Here is a 22,622-nt window from a genome sequence, read left to right on the forward strand (position 1 = left end):
CCTGCCATCAATACCCCACAAATAAAGGCCTACATCTGCCTTAAGTGACATATATTCTGTTTTCTTGGTGTTGCACATTTAAGAATTGCTTTTATAATTAAGCTTTCCAAAGGGATATGGAAGTCCATTTTAATATAAAGAAATACTACAAGTAAAATAAATTTGTATTATAAAATATTTCCACTGGATCAATGGATATAGTCTCCACTAAAACCAAATTATTTCCCCACCACTGTGTCATTATAAGTGTGTACCAACACCAAACAGTATTTTCAGAGAACTGCTACAAAACCATTATTCAAAGACACTGGATCAAACAGCCAGGACCAAAACATAAGGCAAAAACTAGTATTCATCCTCAAACTCTGGGTTTTATTAAACACAGAGTAGAGTTTTTTCCCAGAAGCTCCTTTGTGCCTCCTGATTTTTTCACCTTCCACAGAGTTTCATAATACTTTGTGTGGGGTACAGCAGAAGGAAGGCACCGAAAACAGCCACTCTCTGTATGATGGATACTGACATGCAGCTCAGTCACAGAATAGAAAGGACATGTGAAATCCACCACAACTTTGCAACAGTGTCAGCCGTAAAGTCACTATTATTGTGATAACTATGTATGGTGTCCAATGGGTACTGGATATACAGTGATCACTTTGTAAGATATGTTGTATACCTGAAACTAATACATTGTATGTCAACTGTAACTGAAAAATAAAATTTTAAAAAAGGAAGACCCAGGCCCCAAATATGACAACAATACAAAGACCCTCTCACTGATGGTGCAGTGGTGACGAATCTACCACAGGATTACCAACTTTATTCAAGCAGACACAGTTTTTTTTCTTCAAAGACTGGATTTAATGGTTCTACCCACAAGAAATTCAAGTTATAAATAAAATGATAACTTGCTAGACAGAAAAAAAAGACCTGTTTTAATCCTATTAATGTTTCTTGCTGCTAATGGTTCATGCAATTAATCATCCACCCTTTTTCTTGTAGAATAGCTTCACTGAGAGAAAGTCCTTAAGCATCTGAATCCATGTTTACTTTTCACCTTGCACTCACTGCTCAGGCCTTATTGCACACTGCCTCCTGTTTGGGGTAACTTAGGTATGTTTCCTATCCTTCTGACAGAATTGCAAACTCCTGTAAAGCTTCTAAATCCATGGCTTAGAACAACACCCTACAAAGTAAGTGATCAATAAAGTTCACTAGCTTCTATCGTAGACTCTTTTAGGCCAGTAAAAGATACAACTGTGCACTGTATTAAAACAGTGGTATGAATACTCTAAAATAGCAGTGATATGGGCATGGAATGCAGTTTTAATATCCAAGCACTGTTTTTGCAGCCCGTCAGGGAACTGATGACACCACAAGCACCGGTTTGCAAGAGGCTTTCCTACCTTCCCAGTTTAGAACATCCTGCCTATAAGTCTTTTCTGCAAATAAAGCTGCCAAACTCCATTCACCTCTGCCACAGACAATGAAAAGCTTAGGGGTAAAAGTTGTTGCTAGGAGCTGAACTTATTAGCCACAATTGTGATAAGGCTGGAGCTACAGAAACCAGGCTGTGTGAGCAGATTCACTTGGATTCCACCAACATTTTGTCATAAATGAGATGTCACGGGCCTGAGTGTTCTTTTGTGCCTCAGACTGGGTTCTAGCTTCCAGAGCATGTCACTTCTTCCTGTTGAGCCTCAGTCCTCTCACCTTTTAAATAAGGATAAAATTCCTGGTGACACACCAACTTCACATAATAGTGGGAACATTAATAATAATATTGATAGTATTAATAATTATATGTTAATAGCTAACATTTACTGAGGCATACCATATGCTAGGCACTGTGATAAAGGTCCTACACTTCCCTTAACTTATATAGTCTTCAGCTCTAAGAAGTCGGGCACTGTCATTATCTCCCTTTCTCAGGTGAGTGACTGAAGACATGTTAAACAATGTGCTCAAGGCTGCATGGCTGGAAAGGGAGTACAGCCAGAATTTTAACCCAGGTATCTGGTTCCGAAGCCTTGCCCTCTGTGCTATTCCGCCCCACACGTCACATAATTTAAAGCATATGACATGAGGCTCTTTATAAACTGTAAATTAATAAATAAATGTAATATGTTATTACTATTACTAATACAAAGAGATGCTCATTACTGTTACTGAAGGATTAAGTAACCATCAATTCTTTTAGTAAAAGAACATATACATCTCTCAGTACACAATTCATTGTCAGAGTCAACTAGGACTGTATCAGCACAGCCTCACCAAAGTTCTAGCACCATTTGAAAAAAGAGCTAACTCATCCTTGGAGTTTAAAAAGCAGGGGAAAACTCCCAGGCCTCGCCTGACAAGAGGAGCATTCTTGTAATGTTGGCAACACAATGTCTCCAAAACACCTAGTTAAGGAGGGGCTTCCAGTAACAAGTTCAAACCAGTTACTTGCAAACAAGTAACAAGTCCAGTGTGCATCTCACAGAGGGAATCAACACTTGTTTCTGTCTACAAGTCAAATACCAGCCCCAAGCATCTTTCCGAAAAGCTTTCTGACAACAACCTAGAGCCCAAACTGGTTACAAAGGGCCAGCACTAATGAACATGGCCATCCAGGCTCGATAGGCCAAGGGTGAGTAACATTCATAATGCAATGGACTAGTTTGCAATCATCCCCTCCGCTTGTCTACTCACTAAGTTTTTGACACCATACCTGTTGGTGTTCTAGCCATGAAGCCTCCAGGACATGGCAGATGGTGGAGTGTTTTTGTCACAAATGTTCTCCAGGGTCAGTTCCAGGAGGCAGGGGGTGGGGGGCTGCTGCAGGTGGGACAGGAGGGAGCCAGGTGCCCTCTCCTGGAGAAGCAGCACAGCCTTCAATTCCCAACTTTGTTGGGGAAACTTCCACTTGTAAGGGCCCAGATATATCTGAGCTCTGAATGTCCCAGCTTACCCCTTCTCTGGCAATCATGCCTAGAATAACAAAACCAGCCAGTACACCAGGAAGCCGCATGTGAAATCTAGTGGATCATAAACAAAGGAAAAAAAAAAAACAGCAACACCTCATCAAATTTAAAATTTAACTGTAAACTCAATTCTAGCTAAACTTCCAACCTCGCTTTCTTTTTTTTTTTTTTTTTTAAGATTTTATTTATTATTTTTAGGGAGGGAAGGGAGGGAGATAGAGAGAGAGAGAAACATCAATATGCGGTTGCTGGGGGTTATGGCCTGCAACCCAGGAATGTACCCTGGCTGGGAATCGAACCTGGGACACTTTGGTTCCCAGCCCGTGCTCAATCCACTGAGCTATGCCAGCCAGGGCTCAACCTCACTTTCTTAAACTTAACTTGAGATTTAACTTGCTTTAGTCTAAACTTTTTAATTCTCAAATCTCAACCCCTAACTCTCAACTCTTACGTTTCTTATTTCTAACTTAGGCTCAAGAGGAGGGAAGTAAAATTTAACAGCTGTTTGGAATGAGTTATGGGGAATTGTGAGCCTGTTTTAAGGCTTTACCTCATCTTCGGAGGTTGAGAAAATCTCCACCTTCTGTTATGAAAATTTAACATCAGAATAATGTTCCATTTTTGGATTGCATATGGAAGAAATAATTTTTTGATCATAAAATTGTCCATTTTGTTAGATCCATGATGTAAAGAATGTAGCATAAGGCTCCCTACTGGAGCACAGGCCCATCTTTGGGCCGTCTTTGCAGATAACCTGTCTGTGTGCAGTGAGTGCCTACTCCTCCCTCTCCCCCGGGGCCAGGTGGTAGACTTCATTTAGTGTTTTCAATGTGAAGAACGACCTCTGTACACTCGGTTCCATTTGACTCACTTGCTCAAATTGCTTGGAAACCAATCTGCTTACCATCAATAAGAATTCTGGGCCCAGCCCTGGCTGGCATAGCTCAGTGGACTGAGAACGGGCTGCGAACCAAAGTGTCTCAGGTTCGATTCCCAGTCAGGGTACATGCCTGGGTTGCAGGCCATGACCACCAGCAACCGCACATTGATGTCTCTCTCTCTCTCTATCTCCCTCCCTTCCCTCTCTAAAAATAAATAAATAAAATCTTAAAAAAAAAAAAGAATTCTGGGCCCATGCCTGGACTGGTGTGGCTCAGCAGTAGGGTCGGGCACCACACTGCAAACTGAAATGTCACAGGTTCAATTTTCCATCAGGGCACATGCCTGAATTGTGGGCCAGGTCCTCCCCTGGGAAGCATCCAAGAGGCAACTGATTGATCCTTCTCTTGAATATCGATGTTTCTCTCCCTCTGTCTCCCTCCCTCTGTCTCTAAAAATAAATAAATATTGGGCTGGCCAAAATATCCATATGGTTTTTTTATGAAAAATAAAAGACAGATTTTTCATTTTCACCAATAACTTTATTAATTTTGATATTTTGAATATGTTGGCTATCTCTCACTATTGGCTACTAGTGGGTAGAGGCCAGGGGTGCTGCTTGCTGAACATCTTCCAATGCATAAGACAGCCCCACAGCAAAGAATTATTTGGCCAAAATGTCAACAGTACCAAGAAACTTCACAAAACACTTTTGACACATTTGATCAATCGTAGCACCTTCTCCATATATTGCACAAATCTTTTTTTGTGTGTTTCAGTTGCATTTTTACTTCTCTTGAAATAATAAAGCATAATATGCCAAAAATGTTGCTTATCTTCTTCCATCTTCAGTATATTAAAATGGCCACACAAAAATTCACCAATTTTTATGAGTTTTTTAAATGTTCACTGATATGACAGCTGTCACAACACAATCTGACAAATTGTTTCAAATGAAGTTAGAGACAACTAAGCACTACTAAAGCCATTGTACAGAAAAAAAATGTAACAGGCTCTTTGACCAAAACAATAAACAAAAATGTTTAAAAAGAAATTTTGGCCCATTAACAGGTGACTCAAGGGGACTGAAAGTAAACTGCCATCCACTTTAACTCCTCTCCAGATATTTTGCTCTGAGTTTCTAATCAGTCTTCCTCATGCAAGGGTTATGATAGAGCTATGGGGGTGAGGGATGGGGGACAGTGGATAATGATGCTCTTTGAGGGCAGGTACCTACCTGCCCTGTTCCCTGCTGTCATCACAGAAGCTGGCAAGCAGTAGGGTCTCAATAAATAACTTGGTGAATAAAAACAGTTTGCTAAGAGCCATGTAGAAAGTGTCCCATTCATGGTCTCATGTAATAGTCACAAAACCCTATGCAGGAGGCAGTATTCTTACTCCAATTTCATGGGCAAGGAGACAAAGACAGAGTTAAACCATTTGCCTAAATGTGTGCAGCTACCAGCGATGGGACCAGACTTTGAATCCTCATAACAAACAATTCTTATGAGTGAGGGAGACACTTTACAGAGTAAAATCTCTCAGATGGGGAGGACCTCCTCAAAATTTATCTCATCAGTTTAGGCTGCTAACACTAACTGCCCCTGACTGCTGAGGTGGAAAACAGTTCAGGAAAGTGCAGTTGAGCAGTCCACAGCCAGGCATCAGGGGACCCGTGAAATCAAATGCAGCATCTACATGTACCTGAATTGTTCCATAGAAAAAGCCCCAAACTTTCAAACTTGAAATATTCTATGATCTCTCCAACATCCTGAGTTTAAGGAGTTAGCCCCTGTCCACTAAATTATGTTTTTAATTATCACACCAGCATTCAGAAGGTTCCAAGGGCCTTTCATATGCCAGCTAGAAGGCAGGAAAGCTTGGTAGGTCTTAGATATAAGAAGAGTCAGTCTCTGCAAATCCCCTAGGTGTGTAAAGAACACCCTAGAACACACACCACTTGGTTAAGAATACCAGCTCAGAATCCACCCCATTGTTAGTATATGTCCACAGAGAGATCACAGAGCAGCTCTATAGATGATTACTTGGTCTTGAGGAGAGTGACATCACAAGATGCAGTGTCACTGACTAGATTTGGTGGTCTTCAAAATGCCACTGAGGAGAAAAAAAATTCCACCTTATAGCAGTGCCTATCAACAAGATCTTCTTAACCACTTCATCTTCTACAATCTTTATTTGTAGTAAGAATACTCAGACCCAATAAAACATTTATTAAGAGCCTACTATGTCCCAAAATCTATAGTAAAGCGCTTGCTCCTGTGCCATCTGGATGCCTCCATGGGATTCCAGGCAACATGTTCTAAACAGAAGGGTCACCAGACAAAGAACACATGGATATGGGGAACAGTTAAAAGCATTGATGATTCCTAGGGGAGAATGGGACACTTCTTCCAACTCCTGCAAGGTTTCATGGAAGGAGGGAAGTATAGAATTAACCTAGACTGTCCAGATTCCAGAGAGAAAGAGAGACTCAAGATCAAAGATTCCAATCTTGGAACTATAGGTCCACAGGGGGGTAAGGGGGAAGAAGAACAAAATGAAAAAGAAAATAATCAAATTTTTCTGACTGGAGTTATCTAAAAATGAAGTAAGAGAATTGGTAAAAAGTTAGCTACTCAACACTGGAGTAATTTTCCACAGATTTATACACTGGATGAGCTAACATTAAGAGTATAAAAACATGAAAGGTGCGTTACTAGAAGATGATTGTACTAAAATACAAAGAAACAAATTTACTCATTGTGTGACCTTTTAAAGCTAATGTGTTGGTTATGCTGTTTACAGAGAGGAATGTGATGTTCACAAATCAAATTATCACAAATTACATGCTTACTATGTCTATTAATGTAATGACCTTGGCAGTTGATGCATAGTCTTCTTTAACCTAATGAGCATACTGAGTACAATCAATTGGGTTTGCAATTAAAATAATAATTTATTGGATACATTCCCCCCACCCTACCTGATTCTCTCACTCAGGAAACTGTTGAGTGATAAATGTGAGCATTTCTACTTGCAGCCATCTCTCTCTCTCTTTCTCTCAGCATTTATATTATGGATAATTTATTAAATCTTAAATTTCTTTCCTATTTGTAAGTTTCAGCAAAATTTAGTCAGGTTTCAATACAGTGTCAAGGGATAATTAGGACGGTTAGCTGTAATTTATCATTTCTCAGCTGGGTTTTCAAGCGTTTGCTGAGTGTCTGGAGAAATCCGTTAGCCAGTTCTGCACAGATAGCTATGAAATCTCCTTTATCTTTGTGCAAATTGCTTTTCTATTTTCCCGAAGTGAGCTGAAAGATGAGCCAATCCATTCCCGAAAATCGAGCCACCTGTGTGCTCGTCACCCGAGTGCAGCTGTGGCCAGGCTTCCGATGAGGGGCTATAATGGCTAATGGATGATATGTGCCATGAACAGCATTTTTCCAAATGCTGTAGGTTAGAAATTTAAACCGGGCAATCTGACTTCAGGCTAGATCTTCAGAAAATATGCACAGAAATCTATAAACATGACAATATACATTTTGCACAGTGCATATTGCCTAAGTGGCCCACCAACGATGAAAAACCTTGAAAAGACAATGGTTCTCCACTATCTCCATGTAAGAGAAGGATTTTATTAAGACAATTGAAAAGGGAGGACCTCATGTTCTTTAGAGAGACTCATTTACTGGATGGTGAAAAAATGAATGCTCTGGGTAATTTTATCTGAATTGATTTATTTCTAAATGGGGGAAATTGACACATTTGGTGAAGAAAGTAAGAAAGTAAGTCTCTGGGAAGAGCCAGCTAGAATCAGGAGTAACCCTATTACTTGAACACAGGAAATAAGAACACAGAAGGCAAGATAGCAGATGACCCAGGAAAGCCGTTCTTGTAATGAATACCTTCTTCTCCCCTTCCTGACAGACTCTCTCAGAAAAGTATACAGTGACCCATATTTTCAGTTTATTCTGACACCAAAACCAAATCAAAGTTCACTTTTTAGAAATCCAATAGTTATTCTCAATTAGATTGCAAGGAAAATTAAATCATAAATTTCTCAATCCTAGCCGTAGTTGTCACATTCCTGAAATACAACTTTCCTTTCTCTGGTACTTTATTTAAAATCTCTTAGGCCAAGCTCCAAGTGAGTTATAGATTTGATAATTTGCTAATGTAGCCACAGTAATTGTTTTGACCCATATGTATGATTTTATTGGATCTTGCAACAATCAATAATAATCCATTGATGTCTCTGACTCTAGGGTTTTCTCACAGTCAACAAATGGGACAGTGGATTCATTTTTAATGTACTCACTTAGCAGTCCCTCCCTGAGAGAGTCTTGCATATATTAATAAAAGCCAAGAAATGAGTGGCATTGGTACACATAACTTACCCTGAAGAATTAGCTGCAAGGTAAGATTTAATTCTAAAAAGAAGGGGAAAAATAGATTAACAGGGCCCATTTTGCACAGCACCACCGTCATTAAAATTAATGGAACTACCTTGTGGTTGTGCATCAAAGGAAGGCTGTTGGAAGTAAAGTTCTCTGACCACCGATTCACAGACTTTCAGTCTAAGATACCTACTGGCATGTGATAAGTATTGCAGATATACAGAAGCACTTGAGAAATGGTTTACTCAAACTACCACTTAAACATATTAAGAAGTAACAATAACTGAATATTTCAGAGCTGATGATCTATTTGGGGATGTTTTCCATTGGAAGTAGCAGAAAATTCAACTCTACCTGGCTTAACTAATAGACATTGTAAGATCACCTACCCAAACAGTCCAGAGATTGTGCAGGCTTCAAGGGCTGGTTAATTCAACAACCCAATCATGTCACCAAGGATTGAACTTCTCTCTAATAGCTGCCTTTCCAGCCCCATTCTCTGTATCATTGTAAGGGAGATTGCCCTAGGAATCATCAGATGGCTTCCCGGGGTAGTACTAGAGAAGAAAGCACCCCATCCCATCACAGATGGATACAAGTCCTCCACAGTGCTGGGAACAAGCCAAGGGAGTCCTACACTCCAAGTGGCTTAGGTCAGAATTAATTAAAGTCATGAGTATGGCAGAGAACATTGGTTTAGGCCAGGGCTACATAAACTCTAGTCCCTGGGCCAAATCCAGCTGTCTATTTTATAAATAAAGTTTTATTGAAATACAGTCACACCCATTGATGCAAATTCATTTACATGTTTTCTGTGGGTCCTTTTCTGCTCTAACAGGCACTTGTATAATTGCAACAGAGACCAACTGTCCCTCAAAGCCTAAAATGTTTCCTATCTAGCTTTCTATGAAAAGCTTGCCAATCACTGGATTAAACCAAACAAGGTTCACACCTGGAGCTAGAGATGGATTCATCTACATCCTAAACTCTTGGCTGCTAAATAATGGAGGAGTTAAAGGTATGCTGGGGAGACAACCACAGTGCCCATAAGGGATATGAGATAAAAGTATTCAAGTTCTAGAAAGCAGGCTAAGAAACTTCAAAAGGACAAATCAATGAAGGTAGCCCATCATATTAGGCACATATGAAATATCCTCTGCCTTTAGAATACATTCCAAACACCAAATACATACAATTAAAACTCCTGACAGGGGTATACAAGACCCAGTATAACGGTTCTGCTGTCCACCTCTTCTGACTTATTGCCCATCACCTCTCTCACCCACACTTCCTGCCACTTGACCCTCCATAACCTAGAATGTGCCAAACTCACCTGCACTGCTACGTCCTCTGCCCAGAGTACACCCCAGCTCTTTCTACCCCAGCTCTTCACTTGGCTGAATCCTGTCATTCTTCAAGTCTCACTCCTCTCCAGTGAGCCTTTCCTGACTACCCTATCTACAGCAACTATACCACCCCTATTCTACCCCCACCCCATCTCATCCCCTTTCACAGCCCCCCTAATGCCACCAAAAAGCTGTAATTATTTTATTTGTACATTTAGGAGTAAAGGAAGCTGAAAAACAAGCTGAGATTGCCTGCCTCCTCTTTCACTGCACCCCAGTGCCCAGCAGGATCTGACACATAGTAGGCAACAAACACTAGCATAGGAAATAATATGAACTACACAACTTGTAAACCTCCCCAGTCTTCTCTATTATAGCATTTGTTTCAAAGACTTTCCTTAAAGACAGGGGCTGCGTCTCATTCTCCTTGCTCTGACAGGACCTGTGACAATACCTGGTACACAGTAGGCAATGAAATAACAAATTAAAGGCTGAATACTAGAAAATAAAACATGAGTAGGAAGGACGCTCATTTCCTGGGAGATGGGAACAGGACACATTTGACAGTGAGGGAACTGTCATAGTCAACCACAGATCAGAGCTGCTTAGAAACAGAAGCAGCTAAGGCATCTCCTGGGTCTCCGGGTATAGAGACAGATGAAAAGCCAATCTGAAGGCTACAGAGGGAGATCATTTGCACCTTAGGTGATGATACTACATGACTTCCAAGGTCTCTTGCCCCTCTGGGATTCTCTAAGTTATATAGGGCTCTGAGTTTCTTCCTCAAGAATGAGCTTCATTTCTGGTCATCTGATGGTAGAGCTGAGCTTGGAATCACATTTATTCCTTCCCTGGCTAAATAATTTCATCAAAATTATACTGCTAGAAACTGATGACACCTGGGAATGTATACCACTTATAACCAATAGATGAATTGAAACACAAATAAAATGCCCTGTTGGGCTGTTCCTCAGGGCGCCAATACAGAAAGTATGATAAGATTTTTTTTTAAGGGAACAGGTAGTGATATTTGAATGTGAACAGTAGGATAAATGGATTTTGCCCCAAAGTGTGTTTAGTGAGTTCACTTTGTTCACTCAGTGTTGTTTATTCTTCTAAACCACTTTAGGCAAGGTCAACAGCCTAAACAACTTCATGTTTATTTTTCATGTAAGATCAGGAAAACCTTATTTAAAAGAATAAACTACCAGGGAAAGAAATGGTTTTCATTATCAGAATGCAATATTATTATCTGTATGTTGAATGAGTCCAAAATGATTTCAAACCATCATTTTGTCCCTTCCCACTGAGGGTTGGAATTAATCCCATTTAGAATGCTTCCAGCCAGGGACACTTGTATTTCTTTGATAGTGGTGGGTGAGATGCTTTTCGAGAGAAGGGATCTGCTATGAGACTACAGGTGTAGAATTGATGCCTCATGACATGTGAAGTTAAAATTTTAAAGTTACCCTTTCCTAGCACTAACATAATTCACAGAGAAGGCAGGGAAGAATTTCAAATTTCTCACTGTTTGGCCTGAGGGCCATTACAGATTCTCACCAACCCAATATTTTTCACTCAAATGTCTGTCATTAGGAAGGTCATTATTCTAATTCTTTCATGTCTGTGGCTCTGCAGGTTGCCATATCTATTCTTCATTAAGCTGGTTTCCATCTGACCCAGGCTCAGTCATCAAACCCTTACATTTCTAGCTGCTCTTTGGGGCTTGAGAATTACTTTATTAATGGCTCTGGCAAAAGGAACAAAGAAGAGCTCCTGAAAGGGACTGAATAATTCAAGATGAACATGGGAATAAGAATCAAGTACAGGTCACCCAGATCAAGAATCAGAATATATTTATGTAAACAGCAGGCCATAAAGCTGGGAAACCATTAGAATCAACTGTGGACTTTTCAAAAATCAGTTTCAAGGGCACCACTGTCAGCCATCTGAAGATAAGAGGTGTGAGAACTTGTTATATACTAAAGATATAAGGCAAAAGGAATGAATTATAATAGTCATTCTTAATAAAAAATTCTTCCAATGAGCCCACTCTGGAATAAAAATTATAGAGATAGCTACATATTTTGTGGTTTTTTTCAGTTTATTTAATTAAAATGTTTTTTGTCATTCCACAGTTTATTTTTTTTTGTTTTTTAAGTGTTTTTTATTGATTATGCTATTACAGTTTTCCCAATTTTTCTCCCTTTATCTCCCCCCCAGCCTGTCCCCCCAACCCTCCAGCATTCCCACCCGCCTTAGTTCATGTCCATGGGTTGTACATATAGTTCTTTGAGTCCTCTGTTTCCTATACCATTTTTTATCTTTCCCTGTGTATTTTATGCCTACTAATTATGATTCTTTTTCCCTGTACCTTTCTCCCCCATTCCTCCCTTCCCCCTCCCCACTGAACTCCCTCTGTGTGATGTCCATTTCTCTAATTCTGCTCCTGTCTTGGTTGTTTGCTTAGTTTTTGTTTTCATTGTTTTTCTTTTCTTTTAGGTTCATTTGTTGATAGTTGTGAGTTTGTTGTAATTTAATTGTTCATATTTTTTATCTTCTTTTTCTTAGATAAATCTCTTTAACATTTCATATAATAAGGGCTTGGTGATGATGAACTCCCTTAACTTGACCTTATCTGGAAAGCATTTTATCTGCCCTTCCATTCTAAGTGATAGCTTTGCTGCATAGGGTAATCTTGGATGTAGGTCCTTGCCTTTCATGACTTCAAATTCTTCTTTCCAGCCCCTTCTTGCCCGTAAGATTTCACTTGAGAAATCAGCTAATAGCCTTATGGGCACTCCTTTGTAGGTAACTGTCTCCTTGGTGCTTTTATGATTTTCTCTTTGTCTTTAATCTTGGGTAACTTAATGATGATATGCCTTGGTGTGTTCCTCTTTGAGTCCAACTTCTTTGGGACTCTCTGAGCTTCCTAGACTTCCTGGAAGTCTATTTCCTTTGCCAGATTGGGGAAATTTTCCTTCATTATTTGTTCAAATAAGTTTTCAATTTCTTGCTATTGTTCTTCTCCTTCTGGCACCCCTATAATTCAGATATTGGAATGTTTCAGGTTGTCCCAGAGAATCCTCAGCCTCTCTTCCTTATTTTGGATCCTTGTTTCTTCATTCTGATCCAGTTGGATATTTATTTCTTCCTTTTGTTCCAAATCGTTGCTTTGAATCCTGGTTTCCTTCTTGTCACTGTTGGTTCCCTGAATATTTTGCTTTATTTCATTTTGGGTATCTTTCATTTGTTCTTTCATTTTTTGACCAAGCTCAATCAGTTCTGTGAGCATTTTGATTACCACGTCTTTAAATTCTCCATCAGATAGGTTGGCAATCTCCTCATCCCTTAGTTCTGAGGTTTTGCTGGGTTTTGTCATTTGGGCCATATTTCTTTGTCTTGGAGCAGCTGATAGGTTGTAGGGGGCGGGGCCTTAGGTATTCACCCAAGCAGGGCAACCCTCTTTGTTGTACTGCCTGTGTGGGAGGGGCCAGAGAGGGAACAATGCAGCTTTCTTGCAATTCTCTAGCACACTTTCTAACAGAATCTAGTGTCAGACTGAAAGTATCTCTCACCTGGGCAACCCCAGCCTTAGCCCACAGTCAGCTCTGAGTCTCAGTTCCCCATAAGTCAGTCCCTCCCATGAAGCCCCACCCCTCAGACATCTTGCCCTTTTTTTCTGAGTTGGCCTGTGTGTTCCACCTCACCAGTCTGGTTGTTCTGGCTGATTTTTTCTTTAATTCCTTAGTTGTTGGAGTTCTATGCAGTTTGATTTCCTGGTGATTTTGGTTGTTTATTGATTTTAGATTGGTTGCTATCATGCTTTGGTTGTGTAAGGAATCAAAGGATTTCTACCTATGCCTCCATCTTGGCCAGAAAAGAAAAAACTACATATTTTAAAATACATTTATAATATCAAGATAGTAAATAGATAAGTAAAATAATGATACCCATTAATTCTAAAAATAAAACATTATCTGTGGTATGAAGGCCCCTGGGTACCATTACATCCAATGGTGTGCTCCTCCTTATCACCTCCCTTGGCATACCCTGGTCCTATTTGTGTCCATATCTCTAAGTGATGTATAGGTTTGCTTTTTTAAAATTTATATATATAGCCTCTAAGTAACCACATTTTATATTGTATTATTTCTGCTGTTAATAACTCCCGAAGCAATGTTTGTAACATCATCTGGATTTGTTTCAGCTGAAATGTCCAACTTCCACCAAAGCACACATTATTTTATGGCAGTTAAATCCCCATTCTGTATTTAAGGTGTGTGGTGTGGTTTAGAACAGATGGCTCATCTATGGAGCCCAAATTGTGCTTTTGCATTTAATCAAAAGTATAGAATCCTTGTTGCATGATTAATTGGTCTGAGATAATTTTACCTTTTCTTTCCTTTTTTCTTTTACAAAACTGACATTTTAGAGAAGCCAATTATTTAGATTTCACAGATTTAAAGCTCTGAACCTACAATGAGGTAGATACATGGAATTAGAGAACTTTTCTAATTCTTTCCCAGGCCAAAATATACAGAGCAAAATCACTATTTTTGTTTACTGAGCACCTAGTGTCCCGTAGCAAAATGACACCAGTGAGTAACTGCCCTTACCGCATCAATACAATTAAGAAGGTGATTCTGAATAATAACATCTTACATTTATGTAGCTTTTTAGGGTCTCTAAAGCACTTTGCCTTTCACGGGATATTTGATTTGATAGTGCTTAAATAAAACCCCTGAGCCCTGAGCAGCACATGTAAAAGGCCGTCTGCCGAAACCTGTGAAGCACTGTCATTAACAATGCATCTGCAGTATTTGTCACATTTTTGTGTTACAAATCTCAAAATTAAGTTAACAGCCAAATATCCACTTCGCTACATCAGAGCCTCTAATTACTAAAGGAATTTGTTTGGTAGCAGTAAGAAAAAAAAAAACTAAACGTCCAAAACATAATTCTGCTATAAATTGACATACAGCAATAAAGCAACATTAGGTTAGTTAACCTTCATCTGAGTAATAAATTAAACAAGGACAGTCCTCTGGGTATTTTTTATTATTCCAAGCAGAGCCAAATAGTGCAGATGAATTTGTGTTCAGAGTGACAACATATTTACAAAACCTCTCCTGCAGATATTTGACTGTGCTTGCTGGGTACAAGGTGTTTGTAGCAAAAGCTGGCCACCTGATATCCCAGAGAGTTGGGCTTTTGCACAGGCCCGGGTTTGAATCCCATCCCTCCAGTCAACTGCGTGTGTTTTTTCCTGAATCATTTTACCTCTATAAAGCTTAGTTTCCCCTGGTATAAACTATTAATGCCCACTCTTGAGGGCTGTGAGGATTAAGTGAAAGTTCTAAAATTAATAGCAAGCATTTTTTTTGAGACGTCCCTACATACCAAGGAATATTTTAAAGGCATTTATTTGCATTCACCAATTCATTTGGTCTTCACAACATCCCTAGCAGCTTGGGGGCCATCAAAACCCCTGGTTTTATAAATCTATAAATGGATGCTGGAACTAGGAAAGGTTGACTCTTGCTGGGTCATACAAATTGTAGACCATGTCTCTGGGATCAGGGTCTACAATTGAAACCAGGCCATCTGCCACCAGGGCCCTCCCTCTTCATGAGTATATTTTAATCCTGAAGACATTTTTCCTCTACCCTCACTCCATGTTCAACATCCCCCATATAACCCACCTAAGATGCCTATGAGTTTGAAACAGGAGAATACCAAGGGGCTTGGTTAATTTGTCTTTCAGGGCTTTGACCCAGATGGCATCATGCAAATCAAAGTTAGCCAATTAGAAATGGAAAAATGCAATGATTTGATACTGACTTAGAAGAGGACTTGAGGGTTTGGTAGGGGAGAGAAAGTTTCACATAGCAGACAGGAAGGCTCATGATCCCTTCTGCCACCTAGAGAGCCAAGGACCAGGGTTTTGACTGCAAATCACCAGGGGAAGAGTCAGAGACATATACATGTCAGAGGGGAAGGGGGCTTGGAGGCACCCACTCTCACACATACACCCAGACCCCCAAGCACTGAAATTGTTTTTGGTTTACTGAACTCAGGCAAATTGGATTCATCTAACAGCAGCAGAGGTATAAATCGTAAGGCAATTCTACAAGATAAAAGCTACTTCATACTGAGGATACTAATTCTTCCAGCAGTAAATACATGCATTAGGTATAAACAAAGGCAAGGCACTTTTTATCACTGCCTTAATAAAGGATAAAGTTTCCTGGCAAATTACTGCTCTCTTAAAGTTTTTCTAGATGAAATTAATAAATAACAGTCAAGAAAAATAACTTTCATTCTTAAACTGTCGATTTCTCCTTTCTGTGCACAAAAAATTTTACAAATTCATTTAGGTTGAAAGCAAGCAGCTATGTGGAGATTCCCCTACATCCTGTCACTTCTTTGGTAAGTGGCTTTACACTGGAGTAAAGTGTGTGTGAGAACCACTTACAGTGTCTCTTAAAATTCAGAGTCCATGCTCCCACACCAGACCTACTGGATAAGCGTAGGAAGCAGTCAGGTTTCTGCTCTGTGAAAACAGGCTTCAGGTAATTGTGAAGTACACTGTTGGCTCCGAACCATGTTGTACTCATTACCAGAAACTAAAAACACCAGGATAGAGACCCCCCCAGCCAATTAATAAGACAGATTTCTAAATGTTCAAGTGGTCTCTTTTATAACAAGTTCAAAGTAGATATTCAAATAGCACAATTCTTGTGATCAGGAGAAAGATGTCTCAAGAATTGAAGCTAAAAGGTAATAATTAATAGTGAAAGGATTCAGTGTATAATAATCAAATGAATTCATCAGGGCCATAGACAATCTCAATACCCGGTAAATTCCCCAGAGCCCAGCCTTAGCCTACTCTACAAATAAGAAAACTGAGGCTGAGATTAAGATTAAGAAACATGCATCAAGTCCCAGGGACAATATGTGATAGGCTGGACTATCTATTCATGTTGGTTTCTCCTCACCATCACTCAGTACAATAGATAGGGTTTCCCCTGCTCAAGAAATGTGTAAATGGATGTTCCAAGAGGTTAAGATGCTGGCCCAAAGGCACACAGCTAGTAATTTAGTAGAGCTAATATTGCTATGGGACTTCTGATTGATGCCAAACTATAGTAACTTCTGGACTTTTTGAAGAGCTAAAATGCCCTCTTTGTTCAGGAACTAAAATGATTCCCAAATCTCCTTGTAGAAAATCTGTTCTAGGACCACAGAAACTCCTCAATGAATGAAAAAGTTTAGATTGTTGTTGTTGTTGTTTTTAATCACACATCTTTAAAAGAATCCTTTCTTTGTTCTTCTCTAAGCAATCTGAAAAGTAATTGCTAATATCTCAACAGTTATTAAAAAAACACTTACCACTGCATTGATACCAAAAAATTAAATATCTAAGCAGAAGATTCAAGCACTATAAACACAGAAGAGTGTAAGCTAGCATATTCTATAAATAGCTCTTTTGAGATTCTAGATTATCTTCCTGCCACAAATTTCGCTCTTTAATATGCCTCAAATACCCTACCACTCAAAGATACAAACATTGTAATTGCTCTAAAAGAGAGCTCACATTAAACTTATTAAGGAGCACCCCATTTTATTTTTTTATTTTACTTTATTATTATTATTTTCTTTTTATCCTCACCCAAGGGAATTTTTTTCCATTGCTGTTAGAGAGAGAAGAAGGGAGAGAGAGAGAAACATTGATGTGAGAGAGGAGCATCAATTGGTTGCCTCCTGAACATGCCCAGACTGGGAATTAAACCCACAACCTTTTGGTTATGGATTGATGCTACGACAAATTAAGCCACCAACCAGGGTGCAGCATCCCTTTTAAAAGGCTAAACACTGCCTTAATGATTTCACTAGCTGAAATCACACTTTGGAGCATAACTTTGGTGCTAGAATAGTGGACATTTTGTTTTTAGTCATCAACAGCTGAAATATGAGATATTCTTAATGGAAGTTCCAGGAAACCCAGACCCCTGGCTGCAAAATGGAATACAAGTGCATATAATCTGCTACTTCATGTCAACTGAATTTAGAAGCTCAGGAGCAGAGATTTGTTCTATCAAGTGAAGTCCCATTATCATCCCCATTCTCCTTCCCACTCCACCCAGAAGATGTGAAGCAAACAGTGACAAAATGCAAGTCCTCATGAAGCTCACATTACAGAGACAACACAGGTACAGGAACAAAAACAAGAGAAATAAAAGTCAGTGAAGAATTTCTTAAAGGGAATCAAATAAGACAGCAGAACAGAGAGTAAAGAGCTTAGGAGGGCTACTTCAGATGGGGCAGGGCATCAGGGAAGGCTGATAAACACAGCGATCTACAGCTATGCATGTCTAAGGTGATATGTACACACATATGGTGATATGTGGCCAAGACCAGCAGAAAGAGATTGTTTCTCAACCCTGCAGGACTTCCAAATCATCGCAATGATTACCTCGTGGGGGGCAGTGATCTACTAGTTTTAAACTCAAAAGGAGAATTCATAATCAGTCAAGAAATAAGAGGTCGTTATTTTTACTCTGATATTTCTCTTTTCTGCTACAGCCTTGTTTCTTCACAAAGCAAAATTTAAAGCCCTTGAAATTAAAAACCCTAAAGTGGCACCATGTTCATGAAGCAAACTCAGTGGTACACAGTCACTGACAATAACGGTAGTTGCTTTGGGGAAGAGATCATTACTAGGCTTATTGCTCTTACCAACCCACATGAGGCAAAAATGTTTAGAGCCCAGGTGTCATGCAGAACACTAAGAGTCAGACACAGAGGCAAAGATGAAGAGAGCAGTCACTGTATTCTCCATGGCGGGCTAGCAGGTGCTGGCTTGAGGTGTGCAACCTCAAGGGTTGAGTGGATTTCAAAATAGAAAGTCTCAGTCTTGAAGTGTACTTTCTGAACTGGACAGCTGACAACTAAAGATGCTGCTTTGCTTCCTGGAGCTACTGCCTACTACAAGACTGACTTCATGGGTCAAGTTTACATGGCCATTACCACCTATATGTTATTACCATAAAATAGCAAGGCCAGTAAATACCTACAATCTGAAAGGAATTATGAGGTGTGCTTGTTAACAATGAAGATACCTGAACCCCACCTACAAACATTCTAAATCAGTAGACTTAGAACAAGGGTGTCAAACTCATTTTTACCGGAGGCCACATCAGCTTTGCAGTTGCCTTCAAAGGGCTGAATGTAATTTCAACTCCTTAGTAGTTAAGCAGCAGTGACATTTACAAAGCCCTAAAATTATTTCAGCCCTTTGAAGGCAACCACAAGGCTGATGTGGCACCTGCTGAAAATGAGTTTGACACCCCCAATTTAGAACAAGGGCTGAGAATCAACTTAAAAAAAAAACTAACACCAAAATCAATTTTCATATAGGTTGTATAAGAATTACACTTGGAAGGACATAGATTAGACAACTTTAGATATGTAGACTTGGTCTAAAAGGACAGTTTTCAAAACTTTGTCATCCACTAAGGTTTTTATATGTATGATTATTTATTTTTAACCATTTTATATCCCACAGAGAATTAGAGATGGTCCCACCAATTCATATAGGAGAAATTCTGTTATTAGGTTGGAAACAATTGAAATATCTGAAAGACAATTTTTTTTTAAGTAGAACTGTAAAAAAATTAAGCTAAATAATAATGGTGGTGATGATAATAATCATATTCCTCATTTCATATATAAGTCCTATATGCCAAGAAATACTCTATCCTCACTGTTAAAGTTAACAAAACCTTAAAAAAAACTGGCCAGATATTTGGGACATCAAAGAGTGGTCACTATGGTAGTGAGAGGGTCTACAGCCACAGCGCTCAGCCCTGCTTGGTGTAGTTCTTGTTTGTTCTTTAATATGTGTCTTATTTTATTATTCTTAATTGAGCTATAACCCAAATACCATTATCTTTACCATATTGAAGTGTGCAATTCATTAGTTTTTAGACTATTCACAAAATTGCACAACCATCACCAATATTTAATCCCACAGCATCTTTATCACTCCACAAAGAAACCCTGACCCAACAGCAGTCACATCCCACACCCCTCAGTCTCTGGCCCCCACTAACCACTCAATGATGCTGTATCTACATGCAAAGTCTGCTTGTATAGAAATGATTTTCATGTTCCCTTCAGATTTCTGAAATGAAATTTCAAGATCCTATAAACTATATAATCATATAAATAGTAGCTATGTGTGGCATGTGCATATTACCAATCTGTGCATTTCACTTGTTTTGGTCTGTGATCCTTCTGGGTTAGCAGCCATGCCTGTATGGTGTTACCATCAAAGGCTGAAGAAATTTGATCAGATGGATATTCCACGATGCATCTAACTAATCTGGTATTACTAGAATTTACATTTGAATATTGAGTTTTGAAAAAACTAGTAACCAGGTTTAAACATTTGTGTTTTGCATTTTAAGAAGTAGCTTCAAAAAGAAGCTACTTCCATTACACTCTTTTAAACATTTTCATATTTAGAAGCCTGGCATAGGGGTGGACAGTGGAGTGGGATAAAGCCATGTCCCCTCTGCCCTATCACATTATAGGTCAGTAACAGTCTCTTTATTACTTGAAATTTGTTGGCAGTCCCTATAGAACATTCCCTGCTCAAAAGTACTTCCTAGATATTGTATTTTAAAAGATCCACTGCAGCTAAGTTAAACTTTAAAGCCACATGCAAACTAAGATCAAAAGAGAACTATGTTAACACTGTTTGATACTAAGCATTACCATATTATCTTCTACACTTACAACCAGGGTCAGAGCCATAAAACTTTACTTCACAAAGTACAACATTAACACCCCAGCCTGACTTGCTTCTGATTTCTAGCACTGGTGGCAGAGGGGCGGGGCGGGGGGGGGGTGCTTTTCTATGATTTAGGCATGGGACCTAACTGCATAGGAATTCAGGGGGCTGGAACCCAGCTTTCAGAATCCGACAGGATTTTTGTCTTTTACTTTACTGGGGAAGCAGGGACTATCCTAATAAACTTCCTTTCCTTTTCTAGCACACTTAAAACCCATCTCTGAGCTCCACTGACTCCATTAGGTTAGAATTTAGTACTAAGTAAAAAGGGAGGAAAGTAGGTCTGTGGGTGGAGAGGACAGAGAGAAAAGCAGATCCAAGGGGTAAAGGGGCAGTCTGGGGAACCCACATCTATGAGTCCTTCACTCTAGAATGAAAAGGCAAAACACTGTGCTAAGAGCCCAAAGCCTTGTCAAAGACACCCAGGCTAGAATGGGACCCACAAATCCACGCCCAGTATGTGTGCTCTTTCCTAGAGATTGCCTCACATGAAGTCTCTTGACTTCAGTTTTTGTTTTAGGACTCCTTGATTTAGATTCTGTTTTAGCATTTACACAATAATAATTTTATTGCAAAAGATAAAGGTCTTGTAAACTAATGGGAAACACATTGTTTGGTATAGTTTATAATGTCAGGATTTATGTCTCTAACACTGAGGGGCTCTCTGACCTCAAAGATTACATAATGAAACAGCAACGTGCTGCAAATGACTCAGTGTAAGTTTTTATTAGGGCTCACAATTGCCCTTTATTAACTTGTATGCACATAATGAGCACTCACCTTCACAGTCTGTCCGGCTTCGGGGCCATCCTAGAAGGAGGAAGAAAAATACAGGGGTGAGAACAGAGAACTGGTATCTCCTGCTTATTCAGAAATATTGCCTGTTAATAATTTAGATCCAATTTCTTTTTGTGTTAATTTATAGTATTCTCTGGGAACCATTTGCTTCAACTATGTCGGACCAGACAGTTCTTCATTTCTGCCAGAGAGTGAGAAGTTATGTATAAAAATGATATAAATTATCCAGGGAGCCAACCCCTTGCAACTTTACATGTTCTTTGCTCCCAGCTATGGTTTCAACTGCATTAAAGGAAAGCTGAAAATGTTCAGGGAGGTAAAGTATCACATCTCTTGATTATCTTTAAATCAGATATAGTTTAATTAATATCTGACTACTTTAAATCTCTACTCAGGAAATCTGCTATACCTATAATTCATTAATCAAGGTGGCCTGTCTCTTATGGCACAAACACTCAAGAGCATGCCCTTGCTGGCTGTTCTCACCCTGGAGGAGAAAGATGGGAGTATTCATTGTAGCTGGGCTCTTGCCCCATTCTGGTTCCTCCTCTCAGTTTTCTGAAGCCCAACAAAATTATCCTTTTGATTGAAGATGAGCAACCTCATTGCAGTCCCCAAACACAATGCACAGTCAAAGGGGTTTAGCAGGATTGAGATAGCAGAACAAGAAATGTCTATACAATCAGAAATCCCAAAATTAGGACATTGTAAATTCAGGCGAGTCTTTCTACCTCTATGACCTATACTAAGGGGATGAGAAATCTTGCCCTGGAGTGAGGAGGAGAGAGGGAGTGGGGGAGGTGGGCAGGGCAGAGATAAGAAGAAATCTATAGCCAGTGGTTTTCAAACTTTGATGCACAACCCATTAGTAGGTAAGGAAGTCAGCTTAATGGCTTGTGATAAATACTAAAAACAAAACAAATAAAATAACAGAACAAAAATTATTAGAATGTATAGAATGGGTAAACATTGTCTTGTGAAATCCTTGTTTCCTATATCTACATATGTGTATGTGAGGGTATACATGTTTGTGAAATAAATATATATCTTACTATGGGTTAAAGTTAAAAGACGTTTGAGCTTGCAAAGATAGCAGCTGAATAAATGGAAGCTGAACCCACTTGCTTGTGCCCCAGAACAGATTTTCAGCTGATCTTCTTACAAGTGATCTGAACAATCAATGAAAGCTCAGCTGATAGGAATTTTTGAAGTCAAGGAGTTCAGAATATGCTTTGCACTATTTTGTAAGAGATTTTATAAGTTGAAGGGGAAACACCTCATGCGAGGCACCTGCAGCAGAGGAGAGACCAGACAGAAAATGCAGCTTAGTAGCTCCCTCCCCTTCCAGAGCAGGGGGCTTCCGTCTTGCACAGAG

General features: G+C 39.4%; 1 protein-coding gene across 1 annotated transcript in view; it reads right to left on the minus strand.

Annotated features, from left to right (window-relative positions):
* FHIT (fragile histidine triad diadenosine triphosphatase) overlaps positions 1–22,622 on the minus strand; it is a 1,459,115-nt gene that overhangs the window by 250,859 nt on the left and 1,185,634 nt on the right. Inside the window, exon 6 of the mRNA XM_028518409.2 lies at positions 21,230–21,259. Within this exon, the coding sequence (XP_028374210.1) occupies positions 21,230–21,259 (30 nt within the window). The remainder of the gene's footprint in view (positions 1–21,229; positions 21,260–22,622) is intronic.

The sequence above is a fragment of the Phyllostomus discolor genome, chromosome 7, assembly GCF_004126475.2.
Source record: "Phyllostomus discolor isolate MPI-MPIP mPhyDis1 chromosome 7, mPhyDis1.pri.v3, whole genome shotgun sequence".
In the NCBI taxonomy this organism is placed as follows: domain Eukaryota; kingdom Metazoa; phylum Chordata; class Mammalia; order Chiroptera; family Phyllostomidae; genus Phyllostomus; species Phyllostomus discolor.